The 27,043-nt window shown below is 40.6% G+C and overlaps 1 protein-coding gene across 1 annotated transcript in view; it reads right to left on the bottom strand.

The window, feature by feature from the left end:
• Window positions 1-24,023, bottom strand: part of GRB14 (growth factor receptor bound protein 14) — a 61,756-nt gene extending 37,733 nt beyond the window's left edge. Inside the window, exons 1-2 of the mRNA XM_087920057.1 lie at window positions 23,765-24,023; window positions 21,513-21,645 (exon numbers count right to left, since the gene is read on the bottom strand). Of these exons, the coding sequence (XP_087776183.1) occupies window positions 21,513-21,645; window positions 23,765-23,928 (297 nt within the window). The 5' untranslated portion in view covers window positions 23,929-24,023. The remainder of the gene's footprint in view (window positions 1-21,512; window positions 21,646-23,764) is intronic.
• Between the last annotated feature and the right edge of the window lie 3,020 nt (window positions 24,024-27,043).

The following is a 27,043-nucleotide window of genomic DNA, read 5'->3' as shown; positions in this document are numbered from 1 at the left end:
GTCTTAAAGTTGCCAAGGTTGGAGACCCCTGGGTTAAAACACTTGTAAGTGCTGTTTAAGTAAAAAAAAAAAAGGATAAAATATGAAATTTAAGTTTATGGTATTTCACAGGGAGAAAGCCCACAGAATTCACAGGTATGCACAATTTATGAAGTCATTTTAGTAGCACCTGCAGAGCACTGTCTCAAGGAAGGTGAGAATCAAGTTACTATCAAATGTGAGACCCATTTCACGCATGTAATTTTAATGCTGTACCACACTGCCTCTCCTAAGAATCCAAATATCCACAGAGGAGAGACTTACTGCTTGCTAAAGTAACAGTTCAGTAGGCTACCCAAGATCTGACAATCCAAAATCAGATTCTGATTTTTCTGGAGGCTTCATTTATTTGAAAGAGGAGTCAGCTGAAGAAATGGTATAGCAATTTTCTCAGCCACACTGATTTTTTTTTTTCCCTCTGGATCCCAAGGGCATACTTCATGAAGAAAATGTTTTTCTTAACCCTGAAATGTTGAAAAATGAAGCAACAAGTCCTTGGTCCCTATAACAAATATATTTCAAAGAAATGGATATGGAAATGGAAAGAGAAATCAAGCATGCAAGTTCTACTGAGAATCATCAAGCCATGAAGTTGTATAAATATTTGCACTGTTGGCGTTCGTGCAACTGTGCAATCAGATACTCCGATATATATCCGATAGACAACTTTATCATGAAATGTGGGAAGGTCATCAAAAGCGTTGCCTTAACAATAGAGAGCAAAAGTATTAAAATAACTACACATTGTGGTGTCTTTGCTTTTGAAGAAGACACCTAATTCAGCAGAGATGTGACAGAAAAGATTACAAAATAGAGATCAGCCATGCAAATAAAAAGAAGTACATAAATATATCATGAGGTTATCTGAGGTTAGTAAAGGGATCTGAATTTTATTTAAACCTTAAAGCATTTTGCTTTGTGCGGAATTATTTTTACATATATCTGTCCAGTAGTTATTTAGGTTAAATCTGCACACCTCTTCATAACTGTAATGCAATATATCAACAGATTATTGTTATTCAAATATGCCTGTTAGATGTATTTGCAAGTTCCTTCCGCCTATACTTGACTTTGAAAGCTGATCTATAATAGATATATGCAACTATTATCCATCTACATACAAATACAGACATTATCTTCAAAGGCAGAACAGTTATTTGTCTTATTCTTGTTTTTTTTTTAAAAAAAAACCTTAACCTGTCTTCTCCTATTGGAGTCTTTTGCTGCCTTTCCCTTCGAATGGACTTCACCTCGTTTCTATCTAATTTTATTCCACTCGCTTCTCACTTATTGTGATATCCAAACTCATCCCTTTTCCAACCTGAGTATTCTCCAGATATGTGAACTTCCTCTCCCAGAATTCTTAGCAAAGGCCACGGTAGCTGGAAAATTCTGAGAGTTAAAGACCACAAACCGAGAAGTGCCAGCTTGAAAAAGACTGACTTAGTAGTCCAATTTCTCTTTGTAAACTTGAAGCTGGAAAACTTGAATTTTAGGCTCCACTGTTTTGAAATGATATTTGACAGGTTTCTGATGTGTATGAAAGTATTTGGAGAAGCATTTGAAAAATGCCTCCATAAATTTGTTAAGGGACAAATTTTATTCCATTCATGTAATAGGTGTGGTATTCATAAAGAGGCACTTTGACGAATCATTTCATGGAATTTCTTCCCTCTATTGTCTGACGTATCCATCCTTAAATCAGTTCCTGAGATTAGGGTGCTTGATCAGGACAATGTATTTCTCATTGCCTATCAGTTCAATTACATTGGCTTAAGTAAGCCACAGATATTTGTATATACTGTTTCCAAATCTACCTTTCAAGGAATTTGAGATAACAACTGTTGTCCTCTTATCTTCTTCTATATATATAAAAGTGAAATACCACTCACACATCATCACAAAATCTTCAGAACCATAAAGCCTACAAATTTGAAATTTGGCACATATGTTCCTCTTGGTGTCTAAGTGCTCACTAAGGAAGGATTTTTCAAAATGAGTATTATAGCATTAGTATTTTGTATATTATTATTAACATGCTCTGATGCTAAGGAATTCTACTCCCCATCCCCACCTGAAAAAAAAACTGTTCCAAATGCAAAGCACAGAGGAGAGGAGTTTCAGTTTTAGTTTCACAGCACCAAGCAGCTTTAGTACAGAACAGTTGAGCTAAGCCATGCCCAAGCTCCTTGCTGTCTCCTTCTTGCTCACACAGCAAATACTGTTTCAATTTCCAAACAGCCCTCTCTCACACACTGACAGGACGGTAGCCAAATGAATACTGATGGATGCTGGTAGGCAGAGGCAGAATCCCTACCCCTTATTTTCCTCCCAAAAAACTAAGCCCAACCACATAGTTTTGTAGTGAAGCACGGGTATCAAGCTAGTCTAGGAATAATCTTTTTTTCCTTAATAAATAATGGTATTTTGGTACTTAATAACTAATGGTATTTTGGCTTGTATACAACATTAAGTCATGATGGGTGGGTTCACCAAGCCAAAGTATAAATTACATTATGATTTATTCTTACACATGACCCAGGTGACAAATGATACTTACTGTGATAACCTGGGGCATGGCACAAAGGCAACACAATCACATAAGTAAGAAAAGTCCCTTTAATACCTCCAGTTTTGCCACCAATGTCCAGTTACCTTCGGCTGGAGAAAAAACTCTCCCGAAAACAGTCTTTAAGTAGAGGAAATTCAATCCGAAAATGAAGTACATATAAACTGTAAATAAAAATGCACACAAACCACTCTGCAGCAATTAACTGGACAGGGCGGGATAAGGAATTGCAGACTTCAAAGGCCAACAAAACACACAGAGTTGGGAAGATGCCAGGAACCCAGATAAGCCTCGACAATAAAAGATAACTCATGATTTGCTTCCAACGAGTTGCTGTGCGCAATCTCCCTTTTTAAACACTGTGTTCCCAGCTGCAGCTCATGAAGGGAATCAGGGCCCTTTCCTCCCCTGTAAGCCACACAACTCACATTGCTCCCTTCTCTGTTCCTCCTGCGTGCCTTAGGATGAAGAGGGGGTGGGCCTGGATCTTCCTCCGAATTCCCTCTCCCTTTCTCTACCTCCCCTGCTCAGCCCAGCCGGTCTTTGCCCTTCCCCAGTTTCTTTCACAGCCACTGGAGCCACACTCCTACTCCCTTTCAGCTGCTCAGCCTCCCCCTCAGAATCAGATTCCGACAGGTGCATGACACTTACTTTTGAATAGACATGTAATAGACCAATCTATGAAGCATTCTAACTATTCTCCAGAACCATATGACCATATTTTCATAAGCCAAATAGTATTGGAAAAATAGCTCCGAAACTCCACATTTGACTTAATAGAAATTTTACATTAATCTATCACTTGATTCTTTTAACTTAAATTGGAAGAATTAGCATGCAGCAAAATAAAAAAGATGATGCATTTATTTATTTGGTTAGTCAATTTATATGTTGATCAATTTTACTAAATAATATTTAGCTATTCAACATGTCACATGGTGAAAAGAATAATCCCTATAAAAACTAATGCACACACAAACTGGATTATGTTGCAACCTTTAAAATTTATTTATCTCAATAATATTTTACTAATGTATTGGCCCCATTATTTTGAAGCTTTGGGGAATAACAATCTCTGCGAGCCATCCAAAGTGAAAAACATTGGCCATATCAACAGAATATGCTTTTAGGTACTACACAGCAGTACATGGTATTTTCTATGCAAAATGCAAATAGTAGTAGTCTTAGAGTAGTAGAATCTTCTTTGGGGACTTAGGTAAATGTCTAATCTTTTCAACCTTATAAACCAGCCCTAATACTAACGATCCAGAAGGAGTTTTGAACTTGGAATTAAGCAGTAAGTCACCATCTTATATCCTTTTACAAGAACTTGAATTGCTTTCAGCAAGTCAGACAGGTTAAAATATTTATTTTATATGACTTTACAGAGCAAATCTCATTATATATTGAAAACTCATTGCCACTCTAGAAATAACATTGATTTCATACTTCAGCTTTTCTGAACAGTCATGAATTGAGTTTGACAGTCTGACTATATAAGGATACTTTCAAATTTATGTTGGAAACGTAGACAACACAGTGTCATTTTATCATGCCTGATGGACATGTAAAAAGGCAGAAAATTTTGGGTTCAATTCTATACACTGATACAAGGAATTTTAAAGTTAAGATTCAACAGAAACCAGAGCTTTTCTTGTGATTAATGGAGAGACAACTAGGAAAGAATCTATTTTTATGTATGATCACTGCAGATAATCCTTGACTTACAACAATTCATTTAGTGACTGAAAAAAAAGATAACAGCACTGAAAAAGTGTCTTATGACCATTTTTCATAGTTACAACATTTCCAGCATCCCCATGATCATGTGATCAAAATTTAGATGCTTAGAAGCTGGTTCATATTTATGACAGTTGCTATGTTCCAAGGTCATGTGATCACTTTTTGCGACCTTCTCATAAGCAGTCAATGGGGAAGCCAGTTTCACTTAACAACTGAGGCAACAAAGGTTGTAAAATGGAGCAAAACTCACTTTACAAATCTCTCAACAGAAATTTTGGGCTCAATTATAGTAGAGGACTACCTAAATTATATACACAAAAATGGAAAAACTTTGATAAGCATACAATGGAAGCATGTTTGGTGAAGAAGATGGAATCAGCAGAGATGGCAAAATTAACTTGTTTCCTTAAAGGAAGATAATACACTTATTAGTGAGTGGGAACCCCCCCCTTTTTTTTTTTGATGATTAGAAAAGGCAGCTTACAGAAGAAAAAACTGATATAACCGTACACGGAAAATACATGTAAATACAATGTTTTAAATGTTTTAATATCTCTATATTCTTGCTTTTCTTCTCTTATAACAGGGGTGACAGCTATGACCCCTACATAACCCTACATGACCCCATAGGAATCTGACAACGGCCAATAGAATACATGTTCTTGCACAGGAACAGGAAGTTCAACTGCAAGGCCCAAGAGAAGGAATAAAAGCCCTCCCTCTCAACTCCATGTGTTCAGCTGCACCAGAGAACCAGGTGCTTTGGTGGTTCTGCTTCATCACTAAACCATCTTTCCAATCAGCCACCATGTTTCCAGTGTCTTTCTCCCAGTTTGGAACTGAACCAGATGGGTATTTCTTCCCACGGGAACATGCCCTCATGTTCCATATAATCTTCCTAAATAAACCTGATTGTTCACAAGTAGGCTTCTGGGCTGATTCAACATTGTTCTTTTAATGGCTGTAAAAGTGAAGGAAGCCTTTAACCATGTTCCTACTGCCCCCCTCAATTTAATTATAGACACAAACTCAGTAGATTAATATGTTTCTCTCGTAGGAGCTAAAATAGAAGCCTTGCGTTTAAAAGACTATATAAAAGTTTTCAAGGCCCCAAAATTATGTTGGGAGGACTAAGAATACAAAATTTACATCAGACTCAAGCTTCCCCATGTTGGTGCTCTATGAAAGTTTTGGATTAACCCCATACTGGCTGGGAATATGGGCACTGTAGTGCAACCTATTTTAGATGAACAAAAGACAAAATGAACCATTCATTTTTAGTGTTAAGCCTGAAGGCATTGTGTGTACAAAATACTTCTCCAAAAATGTCAGTTATTTATTTTTTCCTGCTCAAATTGGTATGTATGTAAATGTATGTATGCCTTACAGATTGTTAGTACGATAGTTACAGCACACCCATGAAAAAAGTCTTATGACCAGATTCAAAGTTCTGGCATTGTCCCCCCCACCGTCACATGACCGCATTTTGGGCACTTGGTAACTGGCCTGCATTTTTGGCCATTTGCAGAGCCATGCAATCAGAGTTTTACAATGGTTAGCCAGAAACTAGCGTTAACTGCTGGTTTCCTGCCAAAAAAAAATAATAATTAATGACCACGGCATTCACTTATTGACCACGGCAGCCACTTACAACCTCAGCAGTTACTTAACAACCGCTTCCAGACATGTGACCTGCTTTATGACGGTCATGGCTTCTGATTGTAATTGCCAGACTCAATTACAATCGTAAGTCAAGGACCACCTGTATGTAAATTATAGTTCTGTTACAAATCGTTAGCTGCACTATGATTGATGTGTTGAGCAATATCCAATCAATCTAGCAAATTTACAGGCAAAAGGGAGCTCAACTCTTATTTACCCAATTACAAAGTTGCCTTCCAACTATCACCCCCGAATGAAAATAAGTAAACAGAAACAAAGAAATTAATCCAACTCTTAATATCCTTGGACAGTATCAGATGCAGCTTTTTCAACTTCACATAGAACCTACCTGAATATTCTGCCATTTCAAACATAAAGATCAGCTGCAATCTTAAGCTGAGCTGTAGAGCAAGTAGCATTAAAAAAAAAGCAATGTTATACTGAGACTTGTAAATAGTTTCAGTGTCAAAGGCCATCTAATAAAAGATGTACGATACAAGCATAAAAGTAAATTTAAAGAAGATTTTTTTAAAAAATCACGGCCTCCATTAATATTAGGACCCTCCACCTCCACGTTCTATATCCCACAGTTCAGCCACTTCCTGGAGGAGATAGCTCCTCCCAAGCCTGTGCCACTGAACTTTCCTTCCTACCTGCCACTTCAACTCTTCCATATAGCTCCGTATATTGTATATTACACCTAATTTCATAACCGCATGTGTTTTCATGACAGATACATTCCCCTTCCCCACTCCATACTACACAAAGTTACCTACCCTTCTTGGCCAAACTGTTGGTGAAATCACAGGCAAGGTCGCTCTTCTTCCATATAAGTTCATCTCGGTTGTTGACAGCTAAACTAAAGTCCTGTGTCCAAATTACTGGCAAAAGAAAAATGAATGCCCGAAGGATCCCTCTCAAGACAGCCACACCTCACAAAAGGTCATTGGAAAGAGATAACTTGGAGGACAATCAAAGGCACGCTGTTTATTTGAATATACGCCTTTGGAAAGCCAATCAAGGACTATTCAGATAGAACTGACCAATGACAAGCTAATCAGAAGGTGCAGAGCAGACAAGGGAAGGCTCCATCCCTGCCCTTGAAAACACATTATGACTCTTTGGTTTATTGTAGTTAAAGAAACAACATTTAACTCGGGGAGATAATTCAGTCAGAGCCCATTTCACTCAGCTCTGCCTTCAATCTACCGAGCAAGAAATTGCATACAATTTCCCTTTTCCTCCTCTCTCCCAAAGATAGATCCTTTTCCCTTATTTGAAAGGAAAGACGGGCATCTTAAATCTTACGTTATTGCAAGCAGTAACTTTCGAACAAGATGTAAAACCCAACCTTGCTGTTTAGTCAAGTCAGGAAATATTCAAAATCAAGACTGCTTACACACGGCAAAAATGGATGCTGGACTGGTCCAGGGAAGCTAATGCCACCTTCAAATCAAATGCCACTTTCCTTTTTGACTAGGATACAAGAAGTAGCTGCAAGTAGACTCTGCCTTGTTCTGAGTTAAGGTCAACTGAGGAGAACTTCTTGCCATGTGAAATAGCAGAAGGCTAAACTGAACCAGCTGCATCAGTAAAAATCCAGGACTGCTTTTATTTTCTTGTTTAACAGCCACTGCACAGTTTGTGTAAATGTATAAGCATGAAGCATGTGCATACCCATACACAGGCACACACACTTATATATATTTACTCCCATATCTCTTCCCTTCATTTCTTAACATTCCTTCAGCATGTAGACCCCAGTAATTCATGCCAAAACCATCTTATTTTCTTCAAATAGCTGGGTAGGCAGCCAGTGGAGTGCAGTTCAATGACTATGAATGACAGGCAAAGGAGAACAATGAGCATCTGAGTTACTTTAGTTAGCAAAATGAAAGAATTAAATCCTAATCGGTTCTGGGGAAAAATGGCAACTGGTCTAATAGCTTACTTCTTAATAGAGGAGCCTTAACATGCCAGAGCATGTCTGGTTATTGCTGTTGCGGCTTATACTTTCTTTTGTGTGGCAAACCTTCAGGAGATCAAGGTCCTCAGATTTTCAGGAGGACCAGACAAAAGCACTAAAGTACAGTCATACAATTTTCATGCAGCAAGGACTTATCCAAGAAGAGATGATTTCCCATATGACACTTTAACAAACTCAGCAAACAAAAGGTTCCACACAAATGCTTCCAAAGAGAGGAAATTTCAACTTTTCCTCAACCTTTTGCACTCTTGCCCAATATTTGCAGATAGCCTCTGGTATTTTATAGCTCAGGAACCAGGACAAAAATTCCTTTCATTTTATTTCCATGTAATTAATACATGTTAATATAATCTCATAAGGTATTTAATAATTGTTCCTTTCTATCACATTACACATTGCTATACAGTACCATATTTTCTGGACTACAAACCGCTACTGTTTTCCCATGCTTTGAACCCTGCGGCTTGTACAACGATGCGGCTTATCTATAGATTTTTCTTCACTAACTGCCATCAGGGGGCGCAAAAACATGACAGACGCAAGAAGAAGACGCTACCGGTAGTTTTTGGCGCACTTGACGCAAGCCAGCACGACACGCAAAATATTTTTCACACCCTCATCATTGTTTAAAGAAGAAAAGCATATGATGCAGCTTTTAAGTTGAAAGCAATCGATCTGTCTATCCAGGAAGGAAATAGAGCTGCTGCATGTAAGCTTGGCGTTAATGAATCAATGGTGAGATGTTGGAGACGTCTGGCCACACGCGAAGAGCATTCTTCTTTCTGTGTAAATATCTCATTTCACAACGTATTTATCTGCAGCTTATAGTCTGGTGCAGCTAATATATGTAAACGTATTTTTTCTTTTAAAATTTAATGGGTGCAGCTTATATTCCGATGCACTCTATTGTCCGGTAAATATGGTAATAACTTTCGGAAGCTGGAGGGAGGAGCACTAGTGGTCCTGGAATTTTAGTTGTGCATTTCTGGTCCAGCTAATTGCTTTATCTTTAATGAACATCCCTGAAGCCCTTGGATATTAGTTTATTAATGTTCAGTAATCTCTACACTGAAACCAGAGCTTTGACAACCTTGACCTTTTGATTCAGTGACATCACAGCAGCTCAGCCAATCAGCTAGCATGCAATATTTTTACTTCATGGTTCATTAGGTAGGTGTCTATCGTATGCAGCCTGCATATAAAAAAGTAAAAGTAATTTGTTGATAAAAATACATAAGCAAAGGCGATCTGGTGTGATTCATTCTATCTATCTATCTATCTATCTATCTATCTATCTATCTATCTATCTATCTATCTATCTATCTATCTATTTCTCTATCTAATCGCAGCCTGCATATAAAAAGTAAACGTAATTTGTGATAAAATACATAAAGGAAGGCAACCCGATGTGATTATAACTTCCTCTCTCATAGGCTTCAGTGTTCCTTTCACTTTGAATTAAAGATCTGTATTTCTTAAAACAAATTTGCTCCCTTCACTAAACAAACAAACCACATGCCACAATTCTGGATATGTGACAGAGCATCTGCATTGCTGTTGATCATGGTTATTAGGGTGCAATTATTTCTTTAAGGTTTTTTTTTCATATTCTTTCAATCTCTGTCTCTTTCAATCACAAAAAATGTGAAATTTCCAACAAGCTGAATAGAAGCAGTTACAAGATCTCACCAAGGTCAAACCCTTTCTCCTTGCCTAGTTACTTTTAAATTGGAGACTTCTCAGTAAGCTATAAAACCTAGAATCGGATACCACCCAATCATATCTGCTGCCAAATTTTCTAACCTCAGCTTTTATTCCTACTCTCACAAAATCCATAGTAATGCAATCCCCTCAACATTAAATACATACCCATTTCTTCATTACCTTTAGATATCTACAAGCACTATGCAATACCACCTCTTTTCTTCAGCATGTCCATGTAATCCTCAAATTATGACTATAATGGAGCCTGGCCATAATGCAGCCTGTGGGGACCCCGTGAGGTGAGATGGGGGCGTGGGGAAGTTAGCTGGTCAGTCGCAAGAGCAGTTGGATTATAAAGTGTCCAAATTTTGTTCACATAATCACAAGGGCCCTGCAGCAACTGTAATTTCAAAACCATCATTTTTGAAACAGATTGTATGTAGCTTTTCAGGGGTCTATCATAACTTCAAAACTTCAAACAGTTGCTAAGCTCTTCTCCTACAGTAAGAATTCAGTCTTATCTGTGTTTCCAATCATATTTACTGAGGACACCCTACGTTTTCCAGGAGGCTCAAGCAAGCCTTTTTCTTACACTCCATATCAGGTGTGCTGTTAAAAAGAGAAAAAAAACTAAAAAGGTTCCAGTCAGGGTTCTCCTTTTCAGCAGGCACAGGGTCCTGTAGAGTCTGATAGAAATCAAGTAATCAGACAATGTAAACTTTGGGGCTGTATGTAGGAGCCCTGTTTTTAATTTTCTGTTATGTCCTTGAGGTAGCCCTGCACTAGGACTCGCTGCAGAGGTAGCATTTTCACATCTCCTAATGCTACAGGGCAGTGCTGCACTGAGGGCACAATGGCAAACTAACTTATTAATGTTCATCACACTAGGCCAACTTCCTGCTAACAGGCTCCATCACTGCCAGGAATACTCCCATTCCCCACAACTACAATGTGTAGGGGGACGGAAGTAAAGAGGTTGTTGTGGATGTCTTCAAGTGTGGTGTGTGTCAGCCCTCCAGAGTAGACCAGATCAGGAAACAAGCATTTCATGAAGTGCTAGAACTCTCCTTCATTGTTGTAGCCATAATTACAGAATCTTGAAAGTCCGACAGACATTTTCTCTGTTCTGAGGCAATTTTTGATCCCCCCCACTTGCCCCAGCCCTTCTTGTCTGTCCGAGCTGAAGTGCTGAAGTGATCTTTACATAACAGCAACTCCATTCCTTCTTCCAGGCATCTCCGTACTCCTTTACCCAATATTTCCTCAAATAATCCTCTCTTCACTTCCTTAAAGGAAATCTCCTCAAGTTCTTATTTTCTATAAAAAGTAAATGTCACTTAGGTGAATGGACTGTATAGAAAATTGTTAAATAAATAAATAACAATTTAAAGTATTTGCAGCAAAAAAAACCCACAGCCTATTATCCTCAATGGACTTGCAACCTCATAAAGAATTACACTGATTCCTGATGGAAAGAGAATTATGAATGGCCCCTAAAGTGTTTTTGCTTCTATGGGTTATATTTCTTGATTTTGCCATATTAAAAATTAAAGCTGGCGCATTTGCAGTTACTAGCACTTCTCACAATTGTTTGATGGAATCTTAATATTGCATTATTTCTCAACATAGGCTGGCAAATAATTTTGATTTCACAGACTCTTGAGAAGGTTTGGGGAGATCCCCCTGGGATCTCAGGACCACACTTTTAAGAAACACTGATCTAGTATAATGCTCATTCTCAAATTTAAGTAATGTAATGAAGAAAAGTAATAAGTAAAGGGGTTGCTGCTTTATTCAGTCCTCCAGCCCATAATATTATCAGACTATGCATAAAAATAATTTTTAAAATGAAAAAAATATATTTTTCTCTGTAGTACATATGAATGGCAAGATTGTTTTTCAAACCTGGGTCATAAATTGGCAGATTTGAGAATGAAAGACAATCTCTCAGAAAGAGAACAAAATGGAATATGCTGTAAAAAACGCACAACTGATTGATGAGCCATAAAGAGTAGCTTTTTTCTGAGATTGCAGGATGCAACTTGTCCTGGTTATTATTTTTGCTTCATTCATCAGTTGTTATTGGGATTGCATTTCACCTACTCAAAGTGGAACAGACATGCCCTAAACTGAATCAATTCAATCCAGAGTATATTATATGCACCTGAGTTGTCTTTGTAGCATGACTTTCCTATTCTAGACGGATTAGTTTGGCAGGCTTACTGATTTGGGAGTCAACTGTAGTGACCTCACTACTGGGGTGATCCCACCAGCATTCCCTTCTTTCTTGAAATAAATGGCAATAAATGAAATAAACATTTTAATTCTGGAAGCTCTGGAATGGTATACTCATGATAATCTAAAAGAAAAAACAGTTACTGACAAGGTGGCTTGGTAGAATCTTTCTATTAAAAAGATAACACATAAATATGTAAAGAATGACTATATATACTGAACCATCACAAATATAGAAGCAGGAATATGCCTCACACATTTTTGGAGGAATATATGAAAAAAGCTGACTGACATGCACAGGTATTTCTTATCATATAGAATCCTAAAGTACAAACACATGATATTAAATCACAGTGAATTCCACAATTGTATAGTGCCTACACAACACAAAATGCACAATATGCATTCTCTTTCTTCAACACCACCACCTAACGGTACAGTCAAAACACAACTACCAGGGCCCTACAACAAATCCATGATTTGCTAAACTTTGGCTTATGATATAAACTGCAACTGACTGGATTCATGTGATATGTTTACAATACAAACCATGGTTTCTCACCCAGATTGTGAGGTTAATATAATACACTAATCTTAATGCAATGTATGAACTCAGCTACAAGTTTGTTCTCTTCCACATTACAATGATTATAAAACCAAAGGGAAAAAGGTTTAATAAGGTAAAGGTTTCACATCTATACTAGTTGTGTATGATATCACCATAACCTGAAAACTACAATTTTCTGCAAGCAAATGAATCATCAGGATGTTATTGGAAACTCTTGCCCTAAACACACTTTCCAAATTTTAATATGATTTTTTATGATTTTTTGAGTTACCTATTCCCAACTTCAGAAGTATCTCCTACTTCTTCAACATAGGATGCATGAATTTGTGTTTTGTATGCTTACTACAGCACAGGAAAAAAATAAGTTGTAGTTTTCAAAATATTGCTTAAATCCAACATTTTCTTTCCTTCACTCTGCACATATTCAATGCTAGCTAGCAAATCTCTTACTGCAGCTCTAAGACAACTAAAAAAACAACAACCCAAAGATACATTAACTTACCTCTTAACATGAATAATTGTCAAGTTTCTCTGTTATAACTGTATTATTTTAAAATATCTGAATATAAAGTAACACTTAATAATTAGCTTTACAAGTTTATGTATGATACAGAGATTAGACTACTGGTTTGGGGTGTCCACATACAACTAAATTCTCCTCCATGCTGCATTGAGAGCCCAGGATGGCTTGACTCCTTCCTATGAAGTCATTTAGCTGAGTCTGTACTAAGATATAACAGCCAGCCCCCAGAAGAGACCCCAGCTTTTGACTCAGCTCCTTTCAGTCAATAGCTGTGTCTCTGAAAGCTTCTGTTAGATAATACTCACCAGTGATCTTCAGTACCTTTTTTCCTCGCTTCAGCAGCTCCCAGGATCTGGGCAGCTGCTCTTCCAGAAGAGCAGGCTCTCTCTCCTGCAGCATTGGGAGCAGCATTGCCAGAGCGCTGTTCAGGCAAGTAGACCTCCCCCATGCCTGAGGTTTGAGCGGTCGTAAAAAGCGATCGGCAAACCAATACCAGCGTCAGCCAGCTGATCGTGTGGCCAGCGGCTGCCCTTTCCTTTGCTGACTTCACTCGGGGCTCTTTATAACCTAAGGAGGGATTCTTCAATCTTGGAGCCTGCTTCCCATAGTCAGTGGCCATCTTGGATTGAAGCCATCCACCACGAGGTAAGCAGCCATTTTGTAAGCCCGGGGGCCATTTTATACCCTAAGGGGCTTAATACAAAAAAATTACAAACAGTTTTTTTCCACCGTAAGAGCCTTTATTCTTCAAATGGAGCAAGATAAGGGTCAGGCGGAGTCGCCCCCCAGTAGAACACTCTCTTAAGCCCAATAAGAGAAAAAGTCGTAGGCAACCCACCCAATCAGTCCAGAGGGAGGTGGCTGCTAAAATGAGAGCTAAGGCTCTAGCTCCTAAGAAGGCAACTCAGGCGGAGTTGAGAGCAGAAAAGCGCAGACATGCAGCTCTAGAGAGGCAGTTCAACAGAACTATTCAACAGAAGGGAGTGCAACTACAGCAGGTTTCAGGTGATACCCGTGGGCCCCAGCCAAGCCCTCCCAGGGGAGGAGAAGTTATCTATGAGCCTTTCCATCCTCCATCCTGGTCTCCTGAGGCCTTTGGAGTACAATATGATCCTCAGGATCTAAGCAGTTCTGGGCCTTATTTCCAACAGGCTTCTGGGCCCTATGCTCCTCCCGCTCCCTCCAGGCCTCGAACCTCTCCTCAATCTAGGCCTGAAGCCACCTTCACTCCCACAGCAGCAGGCCTTCGGCCTTCTGCCTCTACCTTTGAGCACAGACCAGGGAATATCCAAGATGTTGTCTCATTGGCCATTAGGCAGGGATTGGCTGAAGGCTTCAAGCTAATTCTTCGACCTCTGGAAAGGGCTCAGGCCCTTCTCCCTTCTCACTCTATAAGTTCCCTGCCTCATCATCCTGATTTACACAGGCCCCAGGACCTCAGGGTCCATTCTTCTCTACCAGAATGGGAGGAGGTTGATGAGGAAGGAAGGTCTTCACCATCTGAACACTGTTACTCTTCTCATTCAGAGTGTGAAGAGGGTGAGATTTTTGACCAAAATCTTTCAGAGGAAGAGGACTCTCGCCCAGACAAGACATCCTCTGCATTGGTCTTCAATCCTTCTCTCTTCAGGCCATTACTCAGCAAGGCCTTGGTCACTGCCAAGCTGTCGCCAGAGGAAGTGGCTCCCGAGCCACAAGGAATTCCCTCTAGCCAGGGAGACTCACTCTTCTCCAAGCCTGTAGTGCATGCAGGGGTTTTGCCTTCTCCCACTTTGTTCCTGGACATGGTCAAGGAACAATGCGCTTCCCCTTCGGCAGGTTCTCACCCATCTTCTCTGGTTAAGCATTTCTACAACATCAGCGCAGCTCTGGACAATGCCCTGGCAGTGCCTTCTGTTGACATTCCGGTGCTGCATGGGCTGTTCGGCCTTCAAACAGCAGCATTCTTTTTTCACGAGGGCATCCACACGGTGGCTGCACCAACTCCCAATTACATTGCCAACATCTGACCTTCGGTCTCCCCAAGACCTTAATAAGATTATCGCATCGGCAAAATTCACTGCAGATGCCACTCTCAATTCCACCAAATTTGCATCTAGGGCCATGGCATCTTCAGTAGCAGCAAGAAGACTGTTATGGCTCAGAAATTGGCAGGCAGAGTCACACCATAAAAGGAAGCTGGCTTCAGTTCCATTCACGGGCAATAAGCTTTTTGGCGATGCTCTGGAACCTTATCTCATTGAAACCAGAGATAAATGTAAAATTCTCTCTTCCTCTGGGAAGAGAGCCGACTATCGCCCAGCTCCTTATACTGGTAAACAGCCCTTTTGGGAGGGTGGGGGTCGTTCCTTCCATCGCTCTAAGTAATCCCTCGTTCTCCCCACCCATCGGAGATCGCCTAGCCTTCTTTGCCTCCAAATGGGAGGAGTCACGGCAGATGCCTGCGTGCTCAGCACTATTAGGTCAGGATTACAATTGGACTTCCTAATGCCACCCCCTAAAATGTTTTGATCTGTCCTGTCTCTCGGGACATTTCAAGGCAAGACCTCATGAATCAGGCCATTCAACTTCTTCTTGAAATCCGAGCTATTCAACCTGTTCCCCCTTCTCATCAGGGACGTGGGCTTTACTCTCGCCTTTTCATCATTCCCAAAGCCTCAGGGGGAGTAGCGAACCATCCTGGATCTAAAATTTCTCAACCAATTTGTAAAATACAGGCAATTTAAAATGCAGACTCTGCATTCTATTTTAGAGAGCGTTCGGGAGGGCGATTTCCTCTCTTCCATTGATCTCATGGAGGCTTCCTCCACATCCCCATTTGGCCTCATCATCGCCAGTTTCTCTGTTTCTGTTATCAGAATACCCATTACCAGTATCGAGCACTTCCCTTCGGCCTCTCATTGGCTTCAAGGGTCTTCACGAAGGTTCTGGCAGCATTGATAGCATCTCTGCTTTCTGTTCCAGTGAGGATCCAATGCTACTTGGACGACATTTTGATTCTTTCCTCTTCCATCCATGCGGCCCGTCGGGATCTGCAAATTACCCTGTCATATCTCCAGAGCCACAGATTTTTCCACTCCCGTCCACTCCAATGGTTCCTGCTTCCCTACCAACGGGCAGGAACCAGCCACTCATCCATCAAGGTCCCGCTCCCGCCACAAATCCAGAGATCTCTCAATTGGTGGTGTTCCCCGTTAATCTGGAAGGGACTCCTTTCAGGGTCCCAGACAGGCTAGTGATAACCACCGATGCCAGCCTCCTGGGTTGGGGTTCCCATATGCAGGGCCAGATAGCTCAGGACCTTGGTCCAGGTCAGAGCCGGCCCCTCCCATAAATTGGCTAAAGCTCAGAGCCATTTTTCTAGCTCTCAAGCATTTCAGGCACTCAGTGACTGGCTCTCATGTTCTAGTCCTTATGGACAATATGGCTCATGTCAACCGGCAAGGGGGGACTAGGTCCAGAGCCCTCATGGAGAGGCGCTATGGTTGGTGTTATAGGCAGAGAAACACCTGTTGTCAATCTTGGTGGACCACATCTCCGGGATTGACAACTCCCAGGCTGACTGGCTCAGCAGGAGCCTAGTCGACCAGGTAGAATGGTCCATTCCTCTGTCTCTATTCAGGGACCTTTCCCTCAGATTTGGAACGCCGGAGGTGGATCTCTTCTCCACTCCTCAAATCACCCAGGTCACCAGATTCTTCACCAGGTTTCCTTGCCAGGGAGCAAAGGGGACCAATGCTCTTCGGTGCAGATGGCCCAAAAGTCTCCTCTATGCCTTTCCCCCGCTTCCCATCATTCCGGCAGTAATTTGGAAGATATTGGAAGAACGAGCGGAACTCCTCCTCCTGGCACCCTATTGGCCAAGGACGCCCTGGTTTGCGGACCTGGTCAACCTATCGGGGGCTTCTCCTTGGAGGATCCCAGCCCATCTAGCCTCCCTTCATCAGGGGATTCTGCTCCACCCAGAGCCCCTGTGGCTCAAGCTGACCATGTGGCACTTGAGCGGCAGCAGCTAGGGGTGGTTGATCTTCCTGAAAGGGTCATCATCACTATCCTGGCATCTCGCAAACCTTCTACAGGGCGCATCTATGATGCCACCTGGAAGGCCCTTCCCGAGGGTTCCTTAGGGAGGGTTTCTCTCCTGCTTCAGCCCAGTTGGCAGAGGTTCTTAGATTCCTTCAGCATGATCTGTAGAAAGGTTTGGCCCCCAACCCTTACGTAGGCAGGTTGAGGCCCTCTCCTCGGTTCTTTCATGGGGTTTGCTTCCTTCCTTATCCCATCACCCTTCAGTCAGGAAGGTTTTTTTTGAAAGGGGACTTCCAACCTGCACCCCCGGTGGTTCAAAGGTATCCTTCCTGGGATCTTCATGAGGTTCTTAATGCCCTTACGAAGCCCCGCTTTGAACCCCTTAGAAAAGTGTCTCTCTGTTTCCTGAATCTGAAGGTAGTGTTTCCCATTTCCATCACTTCAGCCAGGCGGATATCTGAGCTCGCTGCTCTTTCCATCAGACAGGACCTTGTTCCTTTCATGATGATATGTCATATGGATGTCCTCAGTCAGGGCCCCTCATTTCTTCCAAAGGTTAACACCTGTTCCACAGGTCCCAGAACATTATGTTGCCTGTCTTCTGCCCCCTCCCACACCATGACTTAGAGCAGCAGTGGCACACGCTAGACGTAGGAAGGGCTCTTAGAATATACATTAAGCGCATTTCTTCCTTCAGGAAATCAGAAGCCATGTTTGTTTCCTTTTCCCTTCTCACTTGGGGCACAAGGCCTCTTCTACTATTAGCAGGTGGGTCAGTTCTTGCATTGAGCAGGCCTACAAAGCTGCGGCCCTTCCGGTTCCTCGAGGTCTGACAGCGCACTCTACCAGAAACGTGGCCACTTCGGCTGCCTGGGCGACCCAAGCACCCTTGGAAGAGATCTGTCATATGGCCACGTGGACATCTCCCTCTCCTTTCATCAGATACTACCGTCTGGATGCCTTTGCCTTGGCAACTTCAGCCTTCGGCAGACGGGTGCTTCAACGAGTGGTTCAACAGTCAGTGTGATGAGCCGGACGAGGACTCACCCATGGACATGCAAACTTTGGTATGTCCCATCCTGGGCTCTTGATGCAGCATGGAGGAGAAAGGGCGTTGGTAGAAGTTACCCTGAACACCCTTTCTATCTAGGCTGCGAGAGAGCCCAGCCCCTCCCTTGATTCGTCCGGAGAGGGTAAGTCATGTTTCTGTATTCATTTGTGCTTTCAGAGACACCTTTCAGTCTGTCAAGTATCTTCGCCAAAGCTGGAGTCTCTTCCGGGGTCTGGCTTTTATATCTTAGTGCAGACTCAGCTAAATGATGTCATAGGAAGGAGTCAACCCATCCTGGGCTCTCTCACAGCATAGATAGAAAGGGCGTTCAGGGTAACTTCTACCAACGCCCATTCTACTCATAATACGGGGCAGCATCACTGTCTCTCTGTATTTGCAGGTAGCAAGGTAACAATGCTAAATATTGACTACATTCAAATTAAGCAAATTGAGGTTCTGCTAAATGTCACTTTCCCATGACAAAAGACAAATGTAAAAATAAAAAGGGTGTGAAGGTGAAATAACTCATGAAAATCCACTTGCCCAGCAGGAATTAAAAAAAGTTCTTGCTTGCTGTCCTGTAATTTTTTTAAAAAAACAGTAGCTTCATAAAAGGGCCACTCTCCCTGTCAAATTTAACAAATAAAAATCATGGAGGAAAAACAGACATAAGGACTCCAATGCCACTTCCTTTATACCCGACTCCTGTAGGGATGAGGTCTGCAGTGGGATTGGAATTGTCAAATGCATCTGAGGAAGCATCACTTTGAGAATCAGAGGGGACTAGGCAAGAAATCTTGGTGAGTGTTACTGTAAAAAGGACCCATATTTTTCCTCAGAGCTTTCCAGAGACATTCAAGTACCACCAGTAGAGCAGCAATTGCTCTTTCATATTGCAAGCAAGGCCCAGAATACCTAAGCAGCTGTTGAAAGATATCAGACATGGTTGGTCAGGAACTGTCATGCAGCTAAAATCTGCTTTGAATTGAATTGGAGTCCTGGTCATTTCATGGGCATATATAGTTTTCTTGTCGATATTATGCAAGTCATTTTCCACTAATTTCAAGGTTAAAAAAAAGAAGCAATCTGCCTTGGAATAATAATTTGCTGTAATATGTCTCTTATATGGTTCCATTCTAATTCTCAATTAGTAAAAATTAGTGCTGAAGTTTGATTACCAGTGTTCCTACAAGAAACATATTTCTTTTTGGCTAGTGCAGTCAAGTTATTTACAAACTGTGAACATCTAGAATCAGATAAATAAAGAGAAAAATGTAGCAAAATAATAAAATGTCCCTGGGCTTTAAATACCCTTGAGTTTTATTTTGCCCCTTCCAATCACGTTCAAGGAAGCTAACAAGAGTTCATTTGCCTTGAACTATTTTTGTAGAGAAGTCCGTTTCTCGCTTATCTTTGACCAAAACAAGATTCATCATGCCAGGCTACATTTTCATTCCATTTATTCAATTTAAATTTCTTGTGTTTCCCAAATAAGTGACACTCCAACACAAATATAATCAGAACAGAATAAAACAGAGTTGGAAGGGACTTTAGAGGTCTTCTAGTTCAACCCCTGCACAAGCAGGAAACTCTATATCATTTCAGACAAATGGAAAGAAACGAATCCTTTCATTTATTACGATGTTTTTCTATCGCAAAGCCTTTAAGATTTTAATGAGACTATCCATCAAACACTAATTTGTATTTTTATACTCCATGACAAAACTAAACAACTAGCATTCATAAATGAACACAGCTATGGGAATCACTGCTAAATTAATACTTTGGTTCCTGAAGGCCATGTAAGTCTGAGATAAACTTAGAAGCAGGCTACTAGGGTATCTCCAATGACTCAAAAATTCCAGTTTGTATTTCAGATTCTATACATCCACATATAGAATATGTGCAAGCTGTAGTGCTTTACATGAGTCATGCACAGAGTTTAGTTAGGGAAGTATTTACTGAATAAGCAAAAGACGATACAGTTCCCATGGCTGTTTTGATGCTAAGTGTGCCAGAAGACAAGTGTAGCTTCCAAACTGTCATTGCTCAAAGCAAAGTTGCATACAGCATTTCTTTCCTAGTTTTGTGACTGTACAAAGCAGAATCACAAACTTGTATCCAAATCCAAGGGAGCCAGTTTACATAGGACACTCCCCTGTTCAATGCATTCACTGGAATCCCATGCACTGCATTTTTATAAGATGTGAACAAAGTCTTAGTTATTAAGCTCTAGCACTCACGTACAAAGGATTATGCTGCGGATGCAGTAAGTTACATAAATTCCCAAATTCAGGTGGAATTTATTCCATAAATCCTTCCTTGCAGGACAGACCACTCTTGTCTCCCATTTTTTAAAACCATATCCAATACTTAAGAGTGTCTGAAATTTAAGAGGACTTCTTATCCCAAATTAGACCACTCATTCATTTGGCCCCTTACTGACTGGCAACACACTCAAAAGATTCGACAATTCAATTCAACAGGAGTCTTTTCATCCCAAACTGAAAATATCAGGGATTGTGCTGGTCTACAGGTTTCTTCCTCTTTTATCCCATGGTTGTTACATTTAGTCAAGAACTATTGATTTTGGGTTTTACAGATCAGATTGATATTTATAGAAATGATTGGTTCATACTATTATGGTAAAAGAAAAAGTTGTGATTTGTTGTTAATGCCTTATTCTACTGTAACAGACAGAGTCTGTAGTCAATGTTTCTTTTTCTTCCCCTATCCTTCCTCACTTTTCTTTCCCCTTTTCCCTTCCCCCTCACTGCCCTTTTATTTGCTTTTGTATTTTGTATTTTATAATACCTTATAACTAAATAAAAAAACCTATTGAGAAAAAAAGAGAACTGTTTGTAAGACTTTTTCAGGAAAAAAAATTAAATCCAGGATTAGAATGAATATTTACCAATCACCCTTCTCCAACTGCAAATTGATCTGTTGTAGTAGCATCTGATTTCAATTGCCCTTGTCACATATGTAATCGTATTTTGGATCATTTCAATACACTTTGTATTCATATACAATAATAATGGTTAGGACAAACACAGGATGGAGCACAGCTTTATCTCCAATTTTTAAGTGTGAAAAAGCCCAGGCCTTGAGCATCTACTTTGAACAATTTGGTGCAACAATATGGACTCCAGTTTGGGTGTTCATGTTTGTGATAAACAAAATGTCTGAATGTAGTTATAGAATTAACTATAGGTCACTAACATAAAAGATTCTATCTTGAAAGTTGACAATAAAAGAAATCAGGAAGACAAAATCCTAGGTTTAATTGCATGTAGTACTGTTGAAAGATTTTGAGGTATAAGCACTGAATCTGATGGGAACTGCAAAGAATAAACATATTTCTCTTTGTAGTTTGGCTATCAGAATTTTTTTAAAAAAGCTTACCTGTTTTATCCTGGGATTTGCCTTAGGCAACAGGCTGGCTGACAAAACTGATGTAAATGGAGAGACACAAAGTTCAGGAAAAGGATTTGGTATGGATGGGATTTCTGGCATATTAAACTCTGTCTTTTTTGTCCTATATTGAAAAGAGATCATATATTGTTCATATAAACACAATTATCTAAATGCAGTTCAAAATTACAAGTAATAATTATACGTGCAAAACTGCAACATGTGGAGGTACATAAACTTTATTAGGAAAACTTGAAGTTAAATATTCCTGAGCTAAACCAATACTGCTGCCATTCTCCCCATTGCTATAGTACATTTTGAACTGGAATGGTTTCTAGTAATGTTATTTAATTAAGTAGGAAATAATTATTGATTTTGTCTTGTAGCCATATTCCACAATTCTTTAAAAAAATTACATAGTAAATTGGATGAAAGCATTTTTTTTAACTTCCAGATAACTGACTTATTAAGAGCAGAACTATGCCGCTTGTTCTCATAAATTCTTAGAGGTGAATCACACCATGGTTCACATAAGGCCTTCAACTGCAGTCTGTCTAGGTTCACTTGAGTAAATCCCATTTAAATTCAATGGGATTTAAAGCTACAGGAGTGTATATTAAATGCAGTCAACCCTAATATGAAAGATCAACAATGTTGGCACAATTCAAACTTATATTGTATTTCAAAAGTTATTTTTAGTTATCTTGTATTATACAAGATTTCTTTGTAATGAAGATTTTAGAAAAGTGAAGAAAGTATCTATACATATGAGCATTGGGTACTATCGGCACTATAAATACTGGCTTGATTCTACTTCATGATTATTAATAAGTTAATTAATAAGTGAAGCTTCACTTATGTATACAGTGTTTTTGGATAACAACATACATTTTGCACTATCCAAAGAACCTTCTTGAATGCTCTGAATAAGAAATTTCCTATAAAGGATCTTTCATAATGCAGCAGAAATATTCAACCTATTTTTTCATATTTAGGTATTAATAATCCTAAAATTTTGTACAAATAGACATTCTTTTTTAAAAAACATTTTTACAATCCACTAGCAGGACCAAAAATGAAGTACTTATGTGCATCATTCTGATAAATCATAATAAAGTTATAAATGGAATAGTGCCATTTCGATTCACTCCAAGAGTTCTCATTTACAAATTCTGCCAATTATTTCCTGTTCATAAAGTCTTGGTTATAGCAAACAAAACTCTCAATTATGTCAAATTAGGGTGTTTTTTTAAATCCAGAGACCATGGCAACAACATGTTCATATCCCACCTTGTATGCGTAAATGGTGTGTGTGTGTGTATTTTCTTGAAAAACCAATAATTAAAACTCTCTTTTGTATAATCTTCTACCAATTATTGCACAGAAGCACTAAAACCTTTTATAGTATTATATTTCCTTCATCTTTTTCTAGCTGGCATCTGATTTCAGCTTCCACCATTCACAACCAAGTTGGGGCGGGAGGATTTGGTTATAATGCCACAATATTGAAGACAGCCTGTGTATATAATTGGCCACCTAGAAAAACCATTGTTTGCAACAGACTGACCTGAAGGATTTCCTTTTGGAGTTTGGATTCTTGCTGTAAGGATGGAGGAGGAGGTAGGGAGCAGGCAGGGCATGTGTGAAGTTTTCTCTGCTATGTATGTGTTTCTTCTGTGTGTGCGTGTGAAGGGAGGGAAAAGAGAGAGATGCTTCTCATCAGAACTGCCTTCAACAGGAGCACCAACCTTCAAGCTTCTGCAAGCCCAGGGGACAAAATGCTCATTTCAAGCCTCCGCCCACTTTCTTTTCATTGCAACCCCTGGCTATGCAATTCTTTCTCTTTTCACTCAGCATATCAAGTGCCAAGAGTGTGCAAGCAAAACCCAAAGTCCTGAACTATCCTAAAACTCTTAGGATAGTTTTTGCTGCCTTGCTTTTAAAAAAGCAATAAAGCAAATACCTCTGATCGCTTCCAACGGTGGTCCCCATCCAAACGTTTGGCCCAGAACTAGTGCCTCTTGGAACTGCCCCACTAAGACCTCCAAAGCAACCTGGAGAGTATCTTCTTTGGGGAAAAGCTTGGTCCCTGCAGCGTTTCCCATTTCCCGCTATAATTTTGTCCTGAGGTACACTGTCTCTGAACATGGAGGATTCATTGGATTACCCAGCTCTCCTCCGACATGCTTGGCAGACCCCGGCCTTCTTCTTTCTCTCCTCTTCCTCCCAACGGAAAGGCTTACCTGTCCTCTCGGGCGAGCTGGGCCGAGATCCCCGGAGCCGGCGGAGTCACCCAGGCGATTTCTCCCACGCTGCTCCCTCCCTCGTTCCTCGCCGGGCAGAGTTTTCGACGCTCGGCTGCCACCCCGCCCGCCTGGCTCTGCAAACCGGGCAGAGAAGCGGCCATCCTCGTCCGCGCCGGTTGCAGGGCTTAAAGGCACATCCCTCCGCGGGCAGCAGCGATCACGGGGCCGCAGATCCCCAGCTAACCAACCAGCCAGGCAGGCAGGCACACACCTTCCCTTTCGCCCGGCTTGCCCGGCCCCACGTGCGGCGTTTAGCGAGAAGGGGAGGAGCCGAAGGGAAAGCCGTCAAGGTAACTCCGGGTGGGCATTCCCCCGGAGGGCGGGCGTGGCGAAGCTAGGAGCCGGCAGAGGCGGGTAAAAGAGGGCCGGGACGGCTCCCTTGGAGGGGGCTTCCACATCCATGTTCTTCCCAAATGCTGCTGGGCGAGAGGTGGCCTTCTCAGGGAGGCCGATCGCCGGATGCGCATTTCCAGGGGAGGGACCCTGAACCCATTCCGAGGAAGCCCGCCTCGGCTTTCCCCTCACAGCTCTTCACTCTTCTTGCCTTCAAAGTACTTGGATTTTCTCGGTATTGTCTGAATGGTTGGCTCTTAAAAGTGGGAGAACGAGTCACGCGTGTGCCAGAGCCAAATTGTGATTTAGGAGTTTTCCCTGGAATAGGAAAGCCCGGGTTTATCTCCACAGAGTGGGCTAAGCGGAGACAATGAGGCGGACACCCTTATATGTGTTCCTCTGAACTCTTAGCATAATTAAAAGTATTTCGGAATGTAAACTTGCGTGGATTTTTTTGGGGTGGGGGGGGTGGGGAACTGGTGCCGCAGCCCTGCATAATAAAGTTACTTTTAATAGATGGAACTTTTGAATAATGACCTGGTTTTTTTTCCGCCAAATCTACAGAACTGGCCACCTTTTCTGGTAAAGAAAAGAAAGAGGAGGCTTTGTTTAAAGTTAAATTTCTTTTTGGTCATGTTTGATACAACCTTGCACTTGTGACAGTGTGGAAGTGGTTTTGCATCACTTTCATAAAAGATTTCTTTAAAAGAATCTCATAGCAACCTGTAGGCCCTAGGGATTTATTTCTCTTTTCTATTGTAGTCAGGTCTGGTCCTACTGAGCGTTTTGAGATTAGCCATAGCTTGTTTTAAACTCCTTCAATTTGTCCTAAAGTTCTGTAGTATTAGATGATCCTCATTGATTCTCTCCTTTTTCATGACATACTTGTACTAACAGTATGTGAAAACGTGCCTCTGCTACAAGCTGGATGATTACTTCCTATTAAGCTATGATTTGTTTAAGCAGAGTTTATTAAATGAGTTGAGATTAGCACAAGTAAATTCAAGCCAAAAACCAACATGGCTTTGTGATTTGGAAATGTGAATTTAGCATTATCCTACAGAAGCCACTAAAATTTAGGGAAAAGCTGAACTTGGGGATCTCAGGGAGCTTTCAGTCTTAATTTACATCAGTGTCTTTCAAACTTGGAGGTCTTAAGCTGAGGAATTATGGGGAGTTGAAGTCCACAATCTTAAAGTTGTCAAATTTGAAAAACATTGGTTTAGGGTGAAGGGAGTAGAGACTGGCCTGGAGTGTGATCCTTGTTCAGTGGAGGGTTTGCTAAAAACAGCCATCAAAAGCCATCCATGATTTTAAACCATCTTCTTTAGTTGCCATGACTCCATTTTCTGTGATTTTTGACTTGAATAAACTGCATAACTCAAACCTATTCAAAACCTAACAATTTATTTGTACAAAATATGCCAAAATTTGCTTAACACGTGCAAACTATTTATTTAAAAGACAACATGCTATCACTCTTGATGGGCTCACCCATCCTGCTAAACCATGTTTAACCCACCATAGAGATTTGGGGTTTGCAGGCAACACTAAGGCAAACTAGCATGTTATATGAATTAAGCTCAGGATTTATTTCACTCAGGATTGTTGATTAAAACACTTGGTTAGGTTCACCTATGCCAAACCCCAAATGATGGTTTGTAGACCATAATGACAGCATTACACCATGATTTAAACAGACATTTTATACCTTAGTACAATATGTGAAACCTCTTTCTGAGTCAGACCATTGGCCCACTTACCCTAATATGTTTTACTACTTCCAATTCAGCAAGGTTTCATGCTTAACTGGAAATGCCTGGAATATGTTTTATGGAAAGTCAAGCTCTGGCCTCTGCCCTGAGCTAGTTCTATGTTAATTTAACATTTGGTAGTCAAGAAGCATATTTTCCAGAAGTTCTAATTAAATTTAATCATAGGAACTTTAGTATTTAATTATTTTCCATGAGATAGTCCAAATTCTCAACTGTGAATATTGCAGCCCTTAGGTTTATTACAAGAAGATTAAAATAGGATTTCTGTATCGAATGTAAAGTTATTGCTACTGTTTGGCTATGCCACATAGGAATGTGTTAATTGTAGGATTTTAGTTACTCAGGGGTAGGCAACAATAGTTTCCAGGTGTTTTCTGCATTAATTGCTAGGAGGCACAGCTGTCCTAATCCCAGCAAGTAATTCTGAAGCTTTTAATATTGGAAAATGTCCCATGGCTTGAAATTCCTCTTTTCTATGAACTGCGTCATTCCAAATTCAGGTTCCATGTGCTCTGAAAAATAAGCAACGTTTCTATCTCTGGAATGAGATTTTACAATTGCCAGCTTTGCCCACACATCAAGACTCAACTTCTGTAAGGAAGCAGGGCCAAGTTTTCAGGGTTCTGACTGAAATTAGGGTTTTGGTCCTCGGCTGCTTGTTCAAAAAAAAAAAAATCAAGATAGGAGGACTGAGAGGAGGCACTGAAGAGAACCCTAGCAGGGCCTTTTGTCTGTACATTTGCGGGATCAACAGTAAAACACTGATTACCATCACATTAATTTATGCCTAAAGCAAATATTGTTTGGCATTAAAAATGTTCAGGAACAACAAATCAGGAAATCAAGCAAACCAAGATCAGGCAAGGGAAAAACCTACTGTTTCTCTAGTGTGCCTCCTCTTATTTCAAGAAAGAATCCCGCTCAACAATTTGCTTCTTTGTGATTAGTTGAAAAGGCCAAAGGGCATTCACATGGCTTTTTTTAGGACTTATTCTACAGCTGCGCTGATTGCCTTATAACAATAGAAGTTGTTGAGCCAAACATGGTGCTTGTCCAAGCCCCTCAGACTGAAAAGGGAAGAGTGGCCAGATGGCAAAGTTGTCGCAAA

Source organism: Pseudonaja textilis, chromosome 1, assembly GCF_049901715.1.
Source record: "Pseudonaja textilis isolate UNSWEBS1 chromosome 1, rPseTex1.2, whole genome shotgun sequence".
Lineage (NCBI taxonomy): Eukaryota > Metazoa > Chordata > Lepidosauria > Squamata > Elapidae > Pseudonaja > Pseudonaja textilis.
The sequence above is the reverse complement of the archived record's forward strand: the minus strand, read 5'-3'. Positions and strand labels throughout refer to the sequence as shown.